The following is a 16,211-nucleotide window of genomic DNA, read 5'->3' on the forward strand; positions in this document are numbered from 1 at the left end:
ATTGGGAGGTATGGGTTATAAAATATGGAAAAACCCTTTAACTGATTACCTCGTAGACATGAGTCACTATCTCCCCTTTATCCTGTGGTTTATCAGATTCTTCTTTAGGCTTCCAGTTGGGTAAGGGGAGTACAACATCAGAAGGGTGCGAATTCCTGGGGAATGATATTGAGTATTACTTTTTTCAGCTTTACTCCTCTAAATGCATACGTTTACCAGCTGAGTGATTGCTTTGTTTTTTTTAATTAGCTTAAAATTTTATGAAACGATTTAATAGTACATTCAATGTTAAAGTGATCAGCTTGATGTAAATAATCTGATTAGTGTGTGTTAATATGTTACAAAACTTGTTTCTTTTTATAATTTGTAATTATATATGTACACGGGGCAGCCATGATTGCTCATTGCATACCCAGGTTTTGCTTCCTGCTTTACAGTGTTACATAATGGCTGTGCCTCACTGCTCCCTCTTACAATGTACTGTATGTCCATTTGACAATCCCCTTCCCCTGTGGCTGGTATCTTATCAGAACAACTGTTAAAGCGACTCTTTAGATGTATTAAAAAACAAACAAACCTCATAAAGTGGGAAACTGACTTGGGCATCAGTCTTTCAAAACACCATAAGAAAAGCATAGTGCCTATCACCCACACCGCATCTCTTTCTGTTCCATTCAAGAAATGGGCTTTACATTTTTTGACATGCTGGCACAGGAACCCATCAACCCTTAAAAAAATGTTTCAGCAGGTGCTCTCTCAGTGTTGGCGTTGTCTCCAACAAGAGGACACCTACAGCCATGGCCAAAAGTTTTGAGAATGACACAAATATTCATTTTCACAAAGTCTGCTGCCTCAGTTTTTATGCTGGCAATTTGCATATCCTCCAGAATGTTATGAAGCGTGATCAGATGAATTGCAATTAATTGCAAAGTCCCTCTTTGCCATGAAAATGAACTTAATCCCCAAAAAACATTTCCACTGCATTTGTGAAGAAGGCTTCAGGGAGCCCGAGAAAGTCCAGTAAGTGCCAGGACCGTCTTCTACAGTTGATTCAGCTGTGGGATTGGGGGAACCACCAGTGCAGAGCTTACTCAGGAATGGTGGTAGGCAGGTGTGAGTGCTTCTGCACACACAGTGAGGCGAAGACTTTTGGAGGATGGCCTGGTGTCAAGAAGGGCAGCAAAGAAGCCACTTCTGTTTAGGAAAAACATTAGGGACAGACTGATATTCTGCAAAAAGTACAGGGATAGGACTGCTGAGGACTGGGGTAAAGTCATTTTCTTAGATGAATCCCCTTTCCGATTGGGGCATCTGGAAAACTCTTGTCCGGAGAAGAAAAGGTGAGCGCTACCATCAGTCTTATGTCATGCCAACAGTAAAGCATCCTGAGACCATTCATGTGTGGAGTTGCTTCTCAGTCAAGCGAGTGGGCTCACTCACCATTTTGCCTAAGAACACAGCCACGAATCAAGAATAGTACAAAAACATAATCCGAGAGCAACTCCTCCCAACCATCCAAGAACAGTTTGGTGACAAACAATGCCTTTTCCAGCATGATGGAGCACATTGTCATAAGGCAAAAGTGATAAGTAAGTGGCTTGAGGAACAAAACATCGAAATTTTGGGTCCATGGCCAGGAAATTCCCCAGACCTTAATGCCATTGAGAGCTTGTAGTCAATTCCCAAGAGGCAGGTGAACAAAAAGAAAAAAACACAAATTCTGATGAACTCCAACCATTGATTATGCAAGAATGGGCTGCCATCAGTCGGGATTTGCTCCAAAAGTTGATTGACAGCATGCCAGGGCGAATTATAGAGGTCTTAAAAAAGAATAGTCAACACTGCAAATATTGACTCTTTGCATAAACATAATGTAATTGCCAATAAAAGCCTTTGACACTTATGAAATGCTTGTAATTATACTTCAGTATACCATAGTAACATCTAACAAAAAGATCTAAAAACACTGAAGCAGCAGACTTTGTGAAAATTAATATTTCTGTCATTCTCAAAACCTTTGGCCACGGCTGTACTTACATATATTTTTGAGTTGTCCAATTCTAAGACCTTTCTGGTCTGGAGTACCTGATCTGGTGTTGAAGCTTATTGGCGTCCAGTTGGGGGAATGACCCAGAAGCATACTTACTTCATCTGACTACTATGTCATCCAAACGCTATAAAAGATTGCTTATGTCACAACTGTTAAATGCGGCAAAAGCTTGCATCCCTCTCCATTGGAAGAAACTAATATCTCCACCAATGAAGGTTTGGTAACATATAAGCGGAGAACTATATCAGATGGAGGACATTCTTGTCTCTGCAAACCACAGGGAAGAGCAAATTTGAAAAACATGGTTTTATTAGATTGATTATACCCTTTCCTCCACCTATTTAACAGATCTTACCTCCTAAACAATGTACCAGTTTTTTTTGTTTCATCTGGACACAGTCTCTGTTTTTAGCAGCCGAGGTAGACCTGTGGGTCCAAGTATGGGCCTACCCTCAAAAGACTGACATTTCCTTCATCAACCACCTCCTGATGGCAAGAGTGGCGAAGTTTAGACTGTGGGGGGTTTCTTCCCCTCTTCCCCAATTCCCTACCCCTATACACACCCCCCTTTTTTTTCACGCTGTGGTTCCTTTTGCTTGACCCTGCTTCCATACTGTGTCCTGTGAACTACTTAACCCCCCCATCCCAATCTCCACAACATAGACACTATTCTATAGTCCAAAGCAGGGGTATCCAAACTGTGGCCCTTTGCTTGCCTTTATCTGGCCCTTGGGGCACTATTCTTCCCACTGATACTATTCTGACATCCAAGACCAACAATGGGGCACCATTTCTCCCTTTGACACAATTAATGGGGCACTATTCCTCCTCATGACACCAACAATGGGGCACTATTCCTCCCTATGATACCAATGCTGGGGCACTATTCTTCCCCCTAATACCAAATGTGGCGATGTTTACTCCCACTGATGTCAGGAAAATTTCCACTCCCGCTGGCCATAGCCCGGACCCCCTAAAGTCTGAAGGACAACAAACCGGCCATTGGTTTAGAGAGTTTGGAGACCCCTGGTCCAAAGAAAAGAACTGGGAGAGCAAATTGGACTCCAGGAAGAGTGCACAGGACACGATGGCTCTGAGTTCCTGTGGTGGTGAACCTTGTATTTTTATTTGCACTTATGAAACAGATATAACAAAACACTTTCAGTGGCAAATTTGACAGACCCAAAGGTAGCAACTACGAGAAGATCATTGTTTTGCTCTGCACATAGTTTGATCAACCAATCAGCTCCTCACTTTCCTGTTGCCAGGGTGTATTAGATCAAGAAACAATGAAGAAGAATGTAAAGAATGGCAAAGAGGTCCTTTTCCACTTGTAACCTAAAGCAACTGCATTACCTGTACGTCAGTCATGTATTGTTGCAATGCAGCCTCAGCAGTTCAAAAGTAAAACTGACGCATTCAGCAGTAAAGTCTTAATACACTTACCCCCGAAGGTCTAGTGATATTTTAACTGTCACAATTAAATGCACCCATACAACCGAACTGCTTGAATTCTGACTGTTGCGGCTGAAACAAACAAGAAAAAACATTTAACCACCACATGGAAATTGAGCAACCACTAACTCATATACAGTACCAACCACTAACTCATATACAGCGGGTATAGAAAAGAATCACCCCTTTAAAATAATCACATTTTGTTGCTTTGCAGCCGGAAATGGAGACAGACATTGTTTATGTTTTTATCCATCTGTATTTACTCAGTGCAACTTATAACATCCAAGTGAAGGATAGAACAAAAACATGTCAGAAAAAAATAAAAAATAATCAAAATCAGAATCACTGAGTTGGAAAAAGGATCACCCCCTTGTGTCAGTACTTTGTTGAACCACCTTTTGCTTTAATTGCAGCCTTTAGTCTGTTGGGATATGTCTGCAGTCTTCATGTCATTCCACAGATTTTCAATGTGGTTTAAGTCTGGGCTCTGACTAGGCCATTCGAGGATATTCACCTTTTTCTCCTTCAGCCACTGTGTGGTCATTTTTGCTGTGTGCTTTGGGTCATTGTCATGTTGGAAGGTAAACCTTCTTCCCTTTGACAACTTTCTGGCAGAGGGTGAGAGATTTCCTTAAGAATTTGACAATATTTTGCCCCATCTATTTTTCTTCTATCGTGACAATTGGTCCAGTCTCTGCTGCAGAGAAACATCCCCATAACAGGATATTACCACCTCCATGCTTTACTGTAGGAATGGTGTTATTTGGATGGTGAGCTGTATTGGATTTCCGCCAGACATATCGTTTGATGTTATGGCCAAATAATTACATTTTAGTCTCATCCGACCATAATACTTTTTTCCATGTGGCCTCAGAGTTTTCAAGGGGCGTTTTGGCAAAGCTCAGTTTTTAGCCTCAGCCTTTTTTGAGTAGTGGCTTTTTGCTTGCAACCCTCCCATACAAGCCACATTTGTGAGGAATTTGTAAAATGTAAAAAGCATAAAAACACCCAAATCTGCCTAAAAAAAAGTTTCAGAACTTGTTTGAGCTTCAGGCGTTTTGGAGCTTCTGGGTTCAGGCGTTTGAGTGGAGATGTGAACCATCTCCATAGAGAATAATACATTTTTTCCCCTCCAGCGTTTTGTAGCTTCAGGCTTCAAGCTACAAAATGCTCAGGTGTGAATGGGGCCTTAATCCAGTTTGGAGCGACGTCCTGATCTAGGGAGGATCTATGCTGTACCAAATACCTTCCACTTCTTAATAATAGACTTCACTGTGCTTCTAGGCATTTATAAAGCCTTTGAAATTTTTTTTGTATTAATCTCCTGACTTGTGCCTGTCTACAACTTTATCCCGTAGATCCTGGTGACAGTGCCCTGCCACTCGTAGTTGATTGTTTGCTTCAGTTGCACTACCAGGGACTAAAATGCTCCAGAAAAGCTCTTTTCATGCTGAGCTGATCAAAATGACCACAGCTGATCATAGCTGAAAGTCAAATGGCTTTGTGTGCCATTGAGAAGGTGACTAGCTACACCTGAATGAGTTTCCAAGTCATTTTTTGGAGGGGAGTGATCTTTTTTCTAACTCAGTGATTCTGTTTTTGAATGTTTTTTATTTTTTTTGCTGACATGTTGGTGTTATATCTTTCATTTGGTTGTTACTAGCTAGCTTTGCACTAGCAAATACAGCTGGATAAAACAAAAACTGTATCTGTCTTCATTTCAGGCTGCAAAGCAACAAAATGTGATTTTAAGGGGGGGGGGGGTGATTCTTATCTATACCCACTGCATGCTTGTGAATTTAGGGGGCCTTTTGAACCCTTGTAATGTTTTACTGCATACTCGTTAATGCACGTTATTTCACGTGTTGATGTGCATTATGTTAAGGCAGACCATTAATTTTGATCATTTAGGATAAATCATTAAGATCACAAATCCGATGTTTAGAAGCCATATGACAGATTGGAGGTCTCACCTTTTGATTTGCATTGGGAAGGAGAAGTTGCCTTCACTGTCTTCCAGGCCACTGATGCTCAGTAGAAGCGCTGCATTGATCTATACATGGAAAAGAAGAGGACAAGCAGCACTTGGTTAAGGCGGCTTGCAAACTCCAGCCAAAATGTAATTCCATGTCCACACAGGTCCAAATCATTTTAATGTTTTAACTTAGCTGTAAACCATGGGGCAGAGGAAGAATATCTTAACACAAAACAAAAGCTAATCTGGTCTCTGGAAAGCCAACTTGTCAAAGAACCTCAATGGTCAGTTCCATACTGTAAAGAGTTTGGCTGTATGACTACTTTATTTGGTTACTTGTTTGGTTGGAAATCAAAATTGATGGTCTCATAAGTTACGCTCAATATAAGCACACATATTTGAATTCCTAATAGAGTCTCAAAAATGGTTCCTTGAAGTAATAATCTTCTGATTCTTTAAAGCCTCTACTCCGCTAGGGCCCCATCTGCAGACCCTTGACCACATGCGGCCCTTTTGTACTTGTTGTGCGGCTCCTAGACCCTAGCAGTCCTTAGTAGGAGTGGGGACATTCGATTGTAAAGGGCTTGTAATGGAAGTGATCTCTAGCAGTCTTGTGTGACTGTGTTTCCAATCTCCCCTGTAACATGTCCACAGACATTGACCATCTCCTGTTGTATGTGCTCAGTCCCTATCAGTCTTCTGTAGAATTACATATACTGAATATATTATATGTGGCCACTTAAGTTGGTGTTAAGGGCTGCAGTTGGGGCCCCTATAGCATGTAAATTAACCACCACTGCTCTATCCTGTAGTGGTACGTCTCCTTGTTCCATCCACACTCTTGTATGTCTCACCTGTGCTCCATTCTTCATGGGATTACCCAGCTCACACACCACAAGTTCTGTGTCATTCGCTTTTCTTGGAGTGCACAAAATCTTCTCCTAGAAATCCATAGTAACATAAAATGTTCAAAAATACAGAAGTTCATTGTCATCATTTATGGAACTAAGGTTACAGATGCATAACACCACCCAAATAGCCAACAGGTTATTGAGTAATGAAAGATGTCGGCGAAAGGAATGTTGAATTATAGGGTTAGGCCCACTCTGCCATTTTCACCACTCTACTCAAGGCAGGTGTTTTGTGAGATAAACCAATATCAACATCAAGGGTGTGTCCCAGGTTCTTCAAGTGATCAGGCCTATTTTTATAAATATACACACCTCAGCTTCTCCCAAAATCTGCATATAATGAGCCCCAGGGGGAAGCGTAGCATGCAATTCTGCTTCGTAAGCCCCTTCTCCAAGGTTTCCTGCATCAAAGTGGATTTGTACAAGATTGTCCGCTCCAATAACAAGTGGATCTTTACCCCTATAAGAGAAGACAAACAAATAGAAAAGTACTTTGGATGCAATATGACAAAATATCTAGAAAATGTCCACCTGTAGCGATTATCCCCGAAGGGAGCACTTGATGTAAGAAACTGTGCAATAATGTATCAGTCAGTGGGAAAAGTTATTACCTTAAGTTGAGTAACAGTTAAAAAGCATCAGGTTATAGCAACTCAAAATTGGCAGTTATACACACGAATACATCAAAAAAGAAAAAAAAAACAGCAGCAATAAATAGTGTCAACATATTGATAAGACTGTGGCTAAACAGTTGACCTGTCTGACAGCAATCGGTAATTGTTCCAATGGTGCACTTTTTGTATTTAACCTGCAAAGGGTGTCCTTGGCTAGGGAAAGACCTATGGGAAAACACTGTGATAGCAGTCAGTAGATTCCTCCCTATCAACCTTCTGTTGGCTATTTGGTGGGGCCCAAATTTTGTGTTGGTGCACTTAAAATACCATCCCTTTAAGAATTCAGCATGCAGTGTTACAATGTCCCTGCAGGACAGTTGGTCTCACACTGTTAGCAGCAGTAATGTAAAGCCAACCAGCAGCTGCCCACCAGTCCTGGGTGCACAGCAAACTCTGGTCCAGATCCTAGGCAAACATAGACTCCTGTGGCAATATTCTCAGCATGGGTCTCCTCTCTGTTTAACCGGATCCCAACAGATTAGGTTGGGGTTTTAGGCCCAAAGATGATGGTGCTTTACTGCACACAGCAGAGGTGTGAACTGCCTTGGTCCTCCCGAAAAGCCTGCCCTTCCTTTTTTCCAAGAAAGACTAACCCTGGTCCTTCCCTTGTTATCCCCACTCCTGGGCATTGAAGTCTTTCCCCCATCTGCCACAATAGCCAAGTCCCCCTGGTGATCTTGGTTTCCCACAAGCGATAACTTATGCATCAGAGTCTCTCAGGTTCTTCATGTCCCACAGGCTCTCTCTAGTGGATGGAAGAGAAACAGCACTGGCTAGATCAGCACATACGTCCTATGTGAACACATAGAGCAGCTGCAATTTGATGTCTCAGTAGTTGCTTCATCCCTGCTAGCTAAGCACCCAGCTACATGTATAATCTAGCAACAATGGATGCAATGCCTCAAAAGTGCATTGTGTGGATGATATAATATTCTGCTAATACATTGTGAAAGACTAAAAATTCCTCCAAATTCTTTATCAAACATAAATCAGTGATGTCTTATAATGAGATGATTGTTTAAAATATTGCTTAATGTGGACATAGCATCAGATATATTTTTACATGTTAAAAGCATGTATGCTAAGTAATTTGAAATTGTAACACCTTGAGGTGCTGAATGTCTCTCATGGAGATCACAGTACTCCCCCTGACAGCTGTGTTTCTTCCCAGAAGAACTGATCCATCTGTGTTCAAGCCTCATCCAGGGTCAACATTTACTTCCTGGGCTGAGATGCTATTGCAGTTGTTGGCTGTGTGTCTGACACAGATCAGCCCCTACTGCAACCCCTCACTTTGTGACTTGCTACAAAAGATATAATGTACAGTCTGATCAGTAGGGGAGTAGAGACTAAAGAATTGCACCCAAGTTCCTGGAAATTGGTTTCTGTTCCGATATGCAGGGCCGGTGCTACCATTAGGCAAACTAGGCAGCTGCCTAGGGCGCACTGCTGCCTAGGGTGCCCAGCCACTGGTGTTCCTACTCTCTTCTCTCTGCAGCAAGCAACTAAGTCTCAGCATCAGCAGGCAGCCGCCGCTCAGTTTGCAGATAGTGTCAGAGGCACAGCGACGATGGAGGACTGTGTCTGTGTCCCGACTCCTGAATGAATGTAAGCAAGCAAACATTCAGTGATGGCCACTGGTAGGCTGCTTTTTATGGGCACTGGTGAGGCTGCGTTGATGGGCGCTGGTAGGCTGCATTGATGGCCGCTGGTGAGGCTACATTTGATGGGGACTGGTAGGCTGCATTGATATGCGCTGGTGAGGCTACATTTGATGGGCGCTTCATTAAAAGGTGGGGTATACATGGACAGGGCAAAGGGAGTGGAGTCAGGGTTGGAGCCGGGGGGGTCGGCAAAATGAGGTTTCGCCTAGGGTGTCAAAAATCCTTGCACCAGCCCTGCCGATATGATGGCAGCTCTGGACTTTTAACCCCCTCATATCACCCTGCACATGGACTTAAATAGACTGTGCATTTATTACAGATTTATTGTTATTGGGTAACTTATGGTTCCAAGTTTTTGCGCCTCCACTTGTATTTGAAGAAGTGCACCCTCCTGCCTGCAGCAGACTGATGACATCATTGCAGCCTAGATAAAGTCAATAGACTGGAACTCGGACTACTTTTTAATGATAAAGGTGGCATGTTCTTATTTCTGTATATTATAACATACCAAGAATGTATTCATACAGAACTGTAAAACTACTGAAAGGTCTAATTTAAGGCAAGGGAACTCAAGGCTGGGAGGACTGATCATGATATGTTGGAGGTGAACTTACCAGTTGGCCTTTAGCTGCAGGTCAGGAATGCAGATATTGTCTTCTCCACAATCCAGTAATATATGTATCTAAAACACAAGGCCAGGGAAATAAATTTTTTACAAAATGGATTTGATTACACCATGAGACTTGACGCAAGTACTTATATTAGTATCAGTGTACCTGGCTCTGGGTCTACATTATCCATAGCTCACCTGCTCTTGTAGGAAGGTGTTCCCGTTTATTATAGGTGGTAAGACGCTAGAAGATGGTGCAGTGTTCAAACTGAAGTTCACACTGACAACTATTGGGCTCAGCTTATCCTTAAACTCATTGTCACCCTGAAATAATCACAGGATAGAATTTATATAGGCTCAGGTTAGTTTTAGGCTCTGTACATTGGATTGAGATATATGGTGGGGCAGAAATCCTTCTTGAAATGCCATATGCAAATTGAACACCCCTAGATCTTCTTGTTGTTGGGTTAATTAACTTGTGTTCACATACCTACTGTATATACAGTATATTGCTATGAAATGATCACAGTGCTGAGAGTTAGTGGGACCCAGGATGCCTGCTTTAAGTTAAGCCGGCCATGGACGGATTGAAATTCGTAGCAGGTAGTGGCCAAATTTTGATTCATCTATGGGCAGGCTGGTTGTACTGAAATTGTTTTTTTTTTTAGCTATAGCAGGCAGAAGTGATCATTGTATTCTGACAGCAGGGAAACATCCCACTGTGTGAATACAATTGTGCAGCAGGAGAGATTCCCCCATGAAGACTGACTGTGTTGATGAGGGAATCGAGCGTGTAGGCAGGCAGTGGTTACTGTTGCCAGAACAGGAAGTTAGGGGTTAACTGCACTCCCGGGTTTTTCTTGGGTGCGACCTTCTTGTCCTGTGTGCTATAAAAGGAACGAGGTCTGCATCCTGGGGTGAAGGGATGGGACAGGACTTACACACACTCAGAGAGGAATGCTCTGCCTGGTGACGTTGCCGGAGTCTGAATAACCCATGTCCTGCTGAAGCTGGAGCTAAATTCCAGACATGGACTTAGCCAGCATTGGACTTTGCTTGCACAGGTATGCTGGGGCAGCCATAAACCTGTAGTTACTGGGACTAGGGATGTTATGGAATGTTTGCACTTTATCTTGGACAGTCAATTGTCATTGCCATCATGTTAATTTATACTTTGAGTAAAGCTTTTGAAACTTTGCTTTTGCCTGGTCTGAAGTTACTAAAGAGGTGCAATGTATGTAACCGGCACATAAAGTCTACAGCTCGGGTCACTAAAACATTGGGGTATGAAGTCATCAATACAAGGAGTTCATAGAGTGGGAAGACACAAATGGTTACCAAGGCTAACAAAGGTTTCTCTAGCAGCCTGTCATTAAGTGTGTACGTGTGGCAGGTGAGATAGCCTCTTTCAACGAGGGAGATATTGTAGACACTCCTTTGGCTGCGATCTGTCTCCCATAGCAACAGGAGCAAATCTGCACTGCCAGAGCTCTCATCCTGTACACAGGTACGGAAGAGTTAAATAAACTGCACGCATGGAGTCTGCACTAGGTGCACAGCGGGACCCATTACTGGGAGTGAGGTAGCGGTGATACAGGTGGACAGGTGAAGAGGGCATTGGCTCTGCGTGTGTCTCTCCTAAATGCACAAGTAACCAAGGTGATACTTAGTACATCAAGTGAGAGCTTATTATGCCGCGTACACACGGTCGGACTTTTCGGCTACAAAAGTCCGACAGCCTGTCCGACAGACTTTCGACGGACTTTTGTCAGACTTTTGGCGGACTTTTGTCAGACTTTTGGCGGACTTTTGGCGGACTTGCGGCAGACTTTCTAACGAATGGACTTGCCTACATACGATCACACAAAAGTCCGGCGGATTCATACGTGATGACGTACACCGGACTAAAATAAGGAAGTTGATAGCCAGTAGCCAATAGCTGCCCTAGCGTGGGTTTTTGTCCGTCGGACTAGCATACAGACGAGCGGATTTCTGGGTCCGGCGTAGTTACGACGTCAAGTTTTGAAGCATGTTCCAAATCTAAAGTCCGTCAGATTTGCAGCTGGAAAAGTCAGCTGAAAGTCTGCTGAAAGTCCGGGGAAGCCCACACATGATCGGATTGTCAGCCAGCTTTAGTCCATCGGCGTCCGTCGGACTTTTGTAGACGAAAAGTCTGACCGTGTGTACGCGGCATTAGAGTTTCTTCATGTCTGTCATCTACCTTGTCATGAGCGTGGCTCAAGTAAAGGTACCCCATGTGCACGTCAGTGACCCTGTACAAAGTGATTAGCTTAGACCAGAAGAACCCACCCTAGGGTAGGGCTCTCATGTGACCTTCACTTGGCGCCCAACAAGGAGGGGAACATAGAGGACGTGACGACCACCACACAACACCTACCTCCCCTACAAGCTACTACATGATATATGGCCAGAATTATTAAAGGAAGCAACTGTTCACAACAAAAGGGTACGTGTTTACTAAAAATAACACCATGATTTGGTAATGCTAACAAGTGCTAAGCTGATTAAGGTTAAATGTGAAATTTGATGACAGACACACACCCGCAGTTTGGCCTCGATATTGGTGCAGGTTTGCTGTAAATTGCTCTGGCTCTCCATAGTGATTTTTTTGCTGGGCTGCAATGAATCGGTGAAGAGGGTTCTGCGGAAAACTCGGCTCTTCTGGCTGTCCAGCTGGATGTCAGCAGAGAGGCCTTGATAAAGAGACAAGGTGACATAACGGGTGTTCAGTTAGGCAAGAATGATACCCAACATCTCTGCATTAAACAAACAAACCTTATTAAACCATACTAACAAATCTTTACCTATGTTTACCATTACCTCCAATCACCCCAGCCACCAATTAGATTCAAACCCTTACCAACTCCTATCTCTAGCTGGAAGCTGATTTATTGCAATACGGCATTGCCCCAGGTCAGCAAATGAAGAATGAATGAATGTGAAAATATATCTCAGGATAATGTAGATTGTACAATCACATTGTAATGTGTATGGCCAGCTACAGAAAGATCTTTCCTACAAATAATCCTTCCAGAATATTCTAAAGATGAACATAATCATTGCAATTATTTTGGATAATCTCTCATTTAGATTTATCAGTCACTATATACTGCAGGTGCCTTTCAACACTGCAGTCCTTGGTTAAAATTTCAGCCAGAACATTATCTACATCGAGTTTGCATGTAATCCCAGTACTTGCATGGGTTGTTTCCCACACTACAAAGACGTGCTGGTAGCTTAAAGTGATATTAAAGTCTTGTTTTTTCAGTTTGAAAATAATAAACATGTTATACTTACCTGCTCTGTACAGTGGTTTTGCACAGAGCAGTCCAGATCCTCCTCTTCTCTTGTCCCTCGCCGACGCTCCTGGCCCCTCCTGCCGAGTGCCTCTACAGCAAGCAACTTGTTATGGGGGCACCTGAGCCAAGGCACTGCTCTGTGTGTCCATTCAGATATGGAGCCGTGGATCGGCTCTGCCCCCTCTCTCTCCTCGTTGGCACACTGACTTTGATTGACAGCTGTCTCAGACAATGAGGAGGGAGAGTCTCTCTCTCTATCAACAATGATTATTATGCTGCTAGCATTAGTAAAAAGATAGGAAAGTATATCATATTTACTTGTTTAAAACATTTTCAGTTACTTCCTGGTTTTCAGGCCTAGGCAAATGATGTCATACATCCCAGGAGTCTTCAGAAGGGGAGGAGGGGTTTTCTCCGCTAATATCCAATATTCATTATATTCATCTATTATAATGCATGTGCTTCCACTGTGGAGGCTCTCAAATAGAGTTAGGACTGCAGATAATTCTGGGGTGCCGTGAAGTGGCTCTGCAGCTTATGCATGTATTTGCAAATATGTGCAAACTAAACCCCTGTTTTTAAAGAATACTGTTAGACAGGATAATTCAGTTTGGTTGCAGGCTGATCGGTAAATTGAGCTGGGAATTTTCTTTGGTTTTGTTTGACATGCGCCACCCTTCCATGTGCTCCTTGCAGCAAAGGCCAGTTATAGGTGAGGGCAGTGGCCATTTGTTTGTTCTGTTTTCTCAGCTAAGCACACCCTCCTGGCTGCATGCCTAAGGGCAGATGGACTTCAGGAAGTAAATGCTACATGAATCATCTGCCCTTACTCAAGATGGCCACGGCCATAATTGCTAGCGGGGTGATTTTCAATATGATTTCTCAGCAAAGTAAAGCATGGAAACATGAATGGATGGGGGAGTTTGCTTTGAATACTAAAAAATGAATGAAATAGTGTTTTGGTTTGTGGTGCTCATACATACCTCCCAACATTTTGAGATGGGAATGAGGGACACCTACTAGCAAATGTATGTTGGCATAGGATATGCCCCCTGCCACACCTCCTTAAAGGAGAATTAACCCAAAAAAAGGTTAATTAAAGTGGATTTAACCCAATGTCCTCCTTTCTAAACTACTGCCATAGGGGTTATCTATAAGGATATATATGCCTCCTGCATGTATCTTTACCTGTCAAATGTCTCCCCTCTGTCTGTTATGAGAGCCGAAAAACTGCATATTCTGTGGGTGGGTCTGTTGTCTGGAGCTCGGTGGGTGGAGTCGTGATGTCAGTAGACTCCCCGCCCACCTCTACACTCTCCTTGTCAATATGCATTTTCTCCTGTGTATTTCTTACACTGAACTTCTGCTATGATCTCTAACATCCAGTGAAAAGACAGGAAAGTAACCACATGACTTCAGCATGCCAAATCATGCTGAGGTGTGGAACAGCCAATCCTTGCAGAGCTGCCGAAGAAAGGAGTGGGAGGGAATTAAAAAATAATGCATGTCTTAGGCTGTCACTCACAATAAAGGGGAGTATTTGACAAAGTTTTTCTCAGTTTGTCAAGAATTGTCTCACTGAACAATAAAAGAGGATTGCTCAGAGATGGATTAACTCTGTGTGGCAAGACTGGGCTCAAATGATAGGAAATCTTATAGTCTACAGTATGATAAAAAAAAAAAAAAAAAAAAAAAAAAATTCGGGTTTACATCCACTTTAAATCCACAAGTGCTTTTCTTTTTTTACCACTACTATTCCTTTATATTGGCTTTTAAAATGTACAAATGCAGCAATTTAGAAATTGGATGAAAGTTTTAGCACTGGGAAACACTTTTTGAAAGATAAAAAGTGCATTTTATATACAACTATACAGACCAGACCAAAATGAGGGACAAATGAGGAGGAATGAGGGACAGAGGGACATTGCTCCAAATCAGGGACAGTCCCTCAAAATCAGGGACAGTTGGGAGCTATGCTCATATACAGTGTAGTTCTGCTTTGGCTCCTGTCTAAATTGGCTCTAGTATATACAATGCTAGTGGTACAATTTGGCTTATTACATGTGTTATCACAGTCTACATGCCGGTCCCAAGCCTGAGCAATTGGCATGGGTTGAGGAAAGACCTGGTGACCTACCTCATAAAAAAACTGTCAAGAAAAAGCATTCAAGTGTACCAGTCCAGGTCCATAGAGCTTACCCAAGGAGTCGACAAACAAGCTTACCCAAGGAATCGACAAACAGTCAGGTACAACTGTACAAATATATACATACACTATATTGTCAAAAGTATTAGGACGCCTGCCTTTACAGGCACATGAAGTTTAATGGCATCCCAGTCTTGGTCTGTAATGTTCAATATTGAGTTGGCTCACCCTTTGCAGCTATAACATCTTCAACTCTTCTGGGAAGGCTGTCCACAATGTTTAGGAGTGTGTCTATGGGAATGTTTGACCATTCTTCCAAAAGCGCATTAGTAAGGTCAGGCACTGATGTTGGGATTATTCATCCCAAAGGTGTTCTGTCGGGTTGAGGTCAGGACTTTGTACAGGCCAGTCAAGTTCCTCCACCCCACCCCAACATCAGTGCCTGACCTTACAAATGCGCTTCTTGAAGAAGGGTCAAACATTCCCATAGACACACTCCTAAACCTTGTGGACAGCCTTCCCAGAAGAGTTGAGGCTGTTATAGCTGCAAAGGGTGGGCCAACTCAATATTGAACCTTACAGACTAAGACTGGGATGCCATTAAAGTTCATGTGTGTGTAAAGGCAGACGTCCCAAAACTTTTGACAACACAGTGTACATACAAATAGTGCAGGGGCCTACCATCAACAGACAAGGCCTAAACCATCTAGTCAATTTGTATCCAGTCAGGTAAGGCAGGCCCTCATACTGCACAGCCGTTGTATCTAAAGAAGATTTCCAAAAATTGTACAATTAGGTTGTAATGTTTGTAATTGTGTGTGTTGCCAGCTTTAGATAAATGAGCAATCAACTGGATTTCTGATATTTCATTACACTGCTATTATTTATGAGCCTCAATCTGAGCATACACAACACAACTGGAGTGTACAATCTTCATTAGATCTACAAATAACTGTGTAGAGTGAGAGCGAGTCTGACTGAATATAAATTAAATTGAATGTTTGAAGTGGTTCAAAAGTCAAACAGTTTTTTTATTTTAACGCAATCCCTGCATTAAGGTAAAAAATGCTCCACTATCTGTCCTAACCTCCTCTGGCCCTAAACACTTATCTGGCTCCTCTCATTGATCCAGCACTGTCCCCGCTTCAGCACCGTTCTCCTCACTTCCTGGTCTCACAGGAGACACTGGGTTGGGAGAGCAGAGGGAGCCGTGGGCTTCTGCTGCTGGCAAACTCTTGTTAGGAGGGTGCAGGGGCGTGGCTTACCGGCGTTGTGTGTGGACGTACACAGCCTGGATTGGGAGCGTGTCTGCACAGGTGCCCCCATAGTACACGGCTTGCTAAGGGGGCACCCGGAGCAATGAGGAACGGACAGTGCCAGTGTGGGACTAAAACAAGAGGAGC

At 42.9% G+C, this 16,211-nt stretch overlaps 1 protein-coding gene across 2 annotated transcripts in view; it reads right to left on the reverse strand.

The window, feature by feature from the left end:
• Window positions 1–16,211, reverse strand: part of LOC141114170 (integrin alpha-IIb-like) — a 152,777-nt gene that overhangs the window by 25,798 nt on the left and 110,768 nt on the right. For both annotated transcript variants that reach the window (XM_073607700.1, XM_073607699.1), the window contains exons 17-24: window positions 11,905–12,056; window positions 9,541–9,666; window positions 9,347–9,414; window positions 6,707–6,854; window positions 6,338–6,424; window positions 5,482–5,561; window positions 3,497–3,577; window positions 50–155 (exon numbers count right to left, since the gene is read on the reverse strand). In XM_073607700.1, the coding sequence (XP_073463801.1) occupies window positions 50–155; window positions 3,497–3,577; window positions 5,482–5,561; window positions 6,338–6,424; window positions 6,707–6,854; window positions 9,347–9,414; window positions 9,541–9,666; window positions 11,905–12,056 (848 nt within the window). The remainder of the gene's footprint in view (window positions 1–49; window positions 156–3,496; window positions 3,578–5,481; window positions 5,562–6,337; window positions 6,425–6,706; window positions 6,855–9,346; window positions 9,415–9,540; window positions 9,667–11,904; window positions 12,057–16,211) is intronic.

This window comes from Aquarana catesbeiana, linkage group LG12, assembly GCF_042186555.1.
Source record: "Aquarana catesbeiana isolate 2022-GZ linkage group LG12, ASM4218655v1, whole genome shotgun sequence".
NCBI classification, from domain to species: Eukaryota; Metazoa; Chordata; class Amphibia; order Anura; family Ranidae; genus Aquarana; species Aquarana catesbeiana.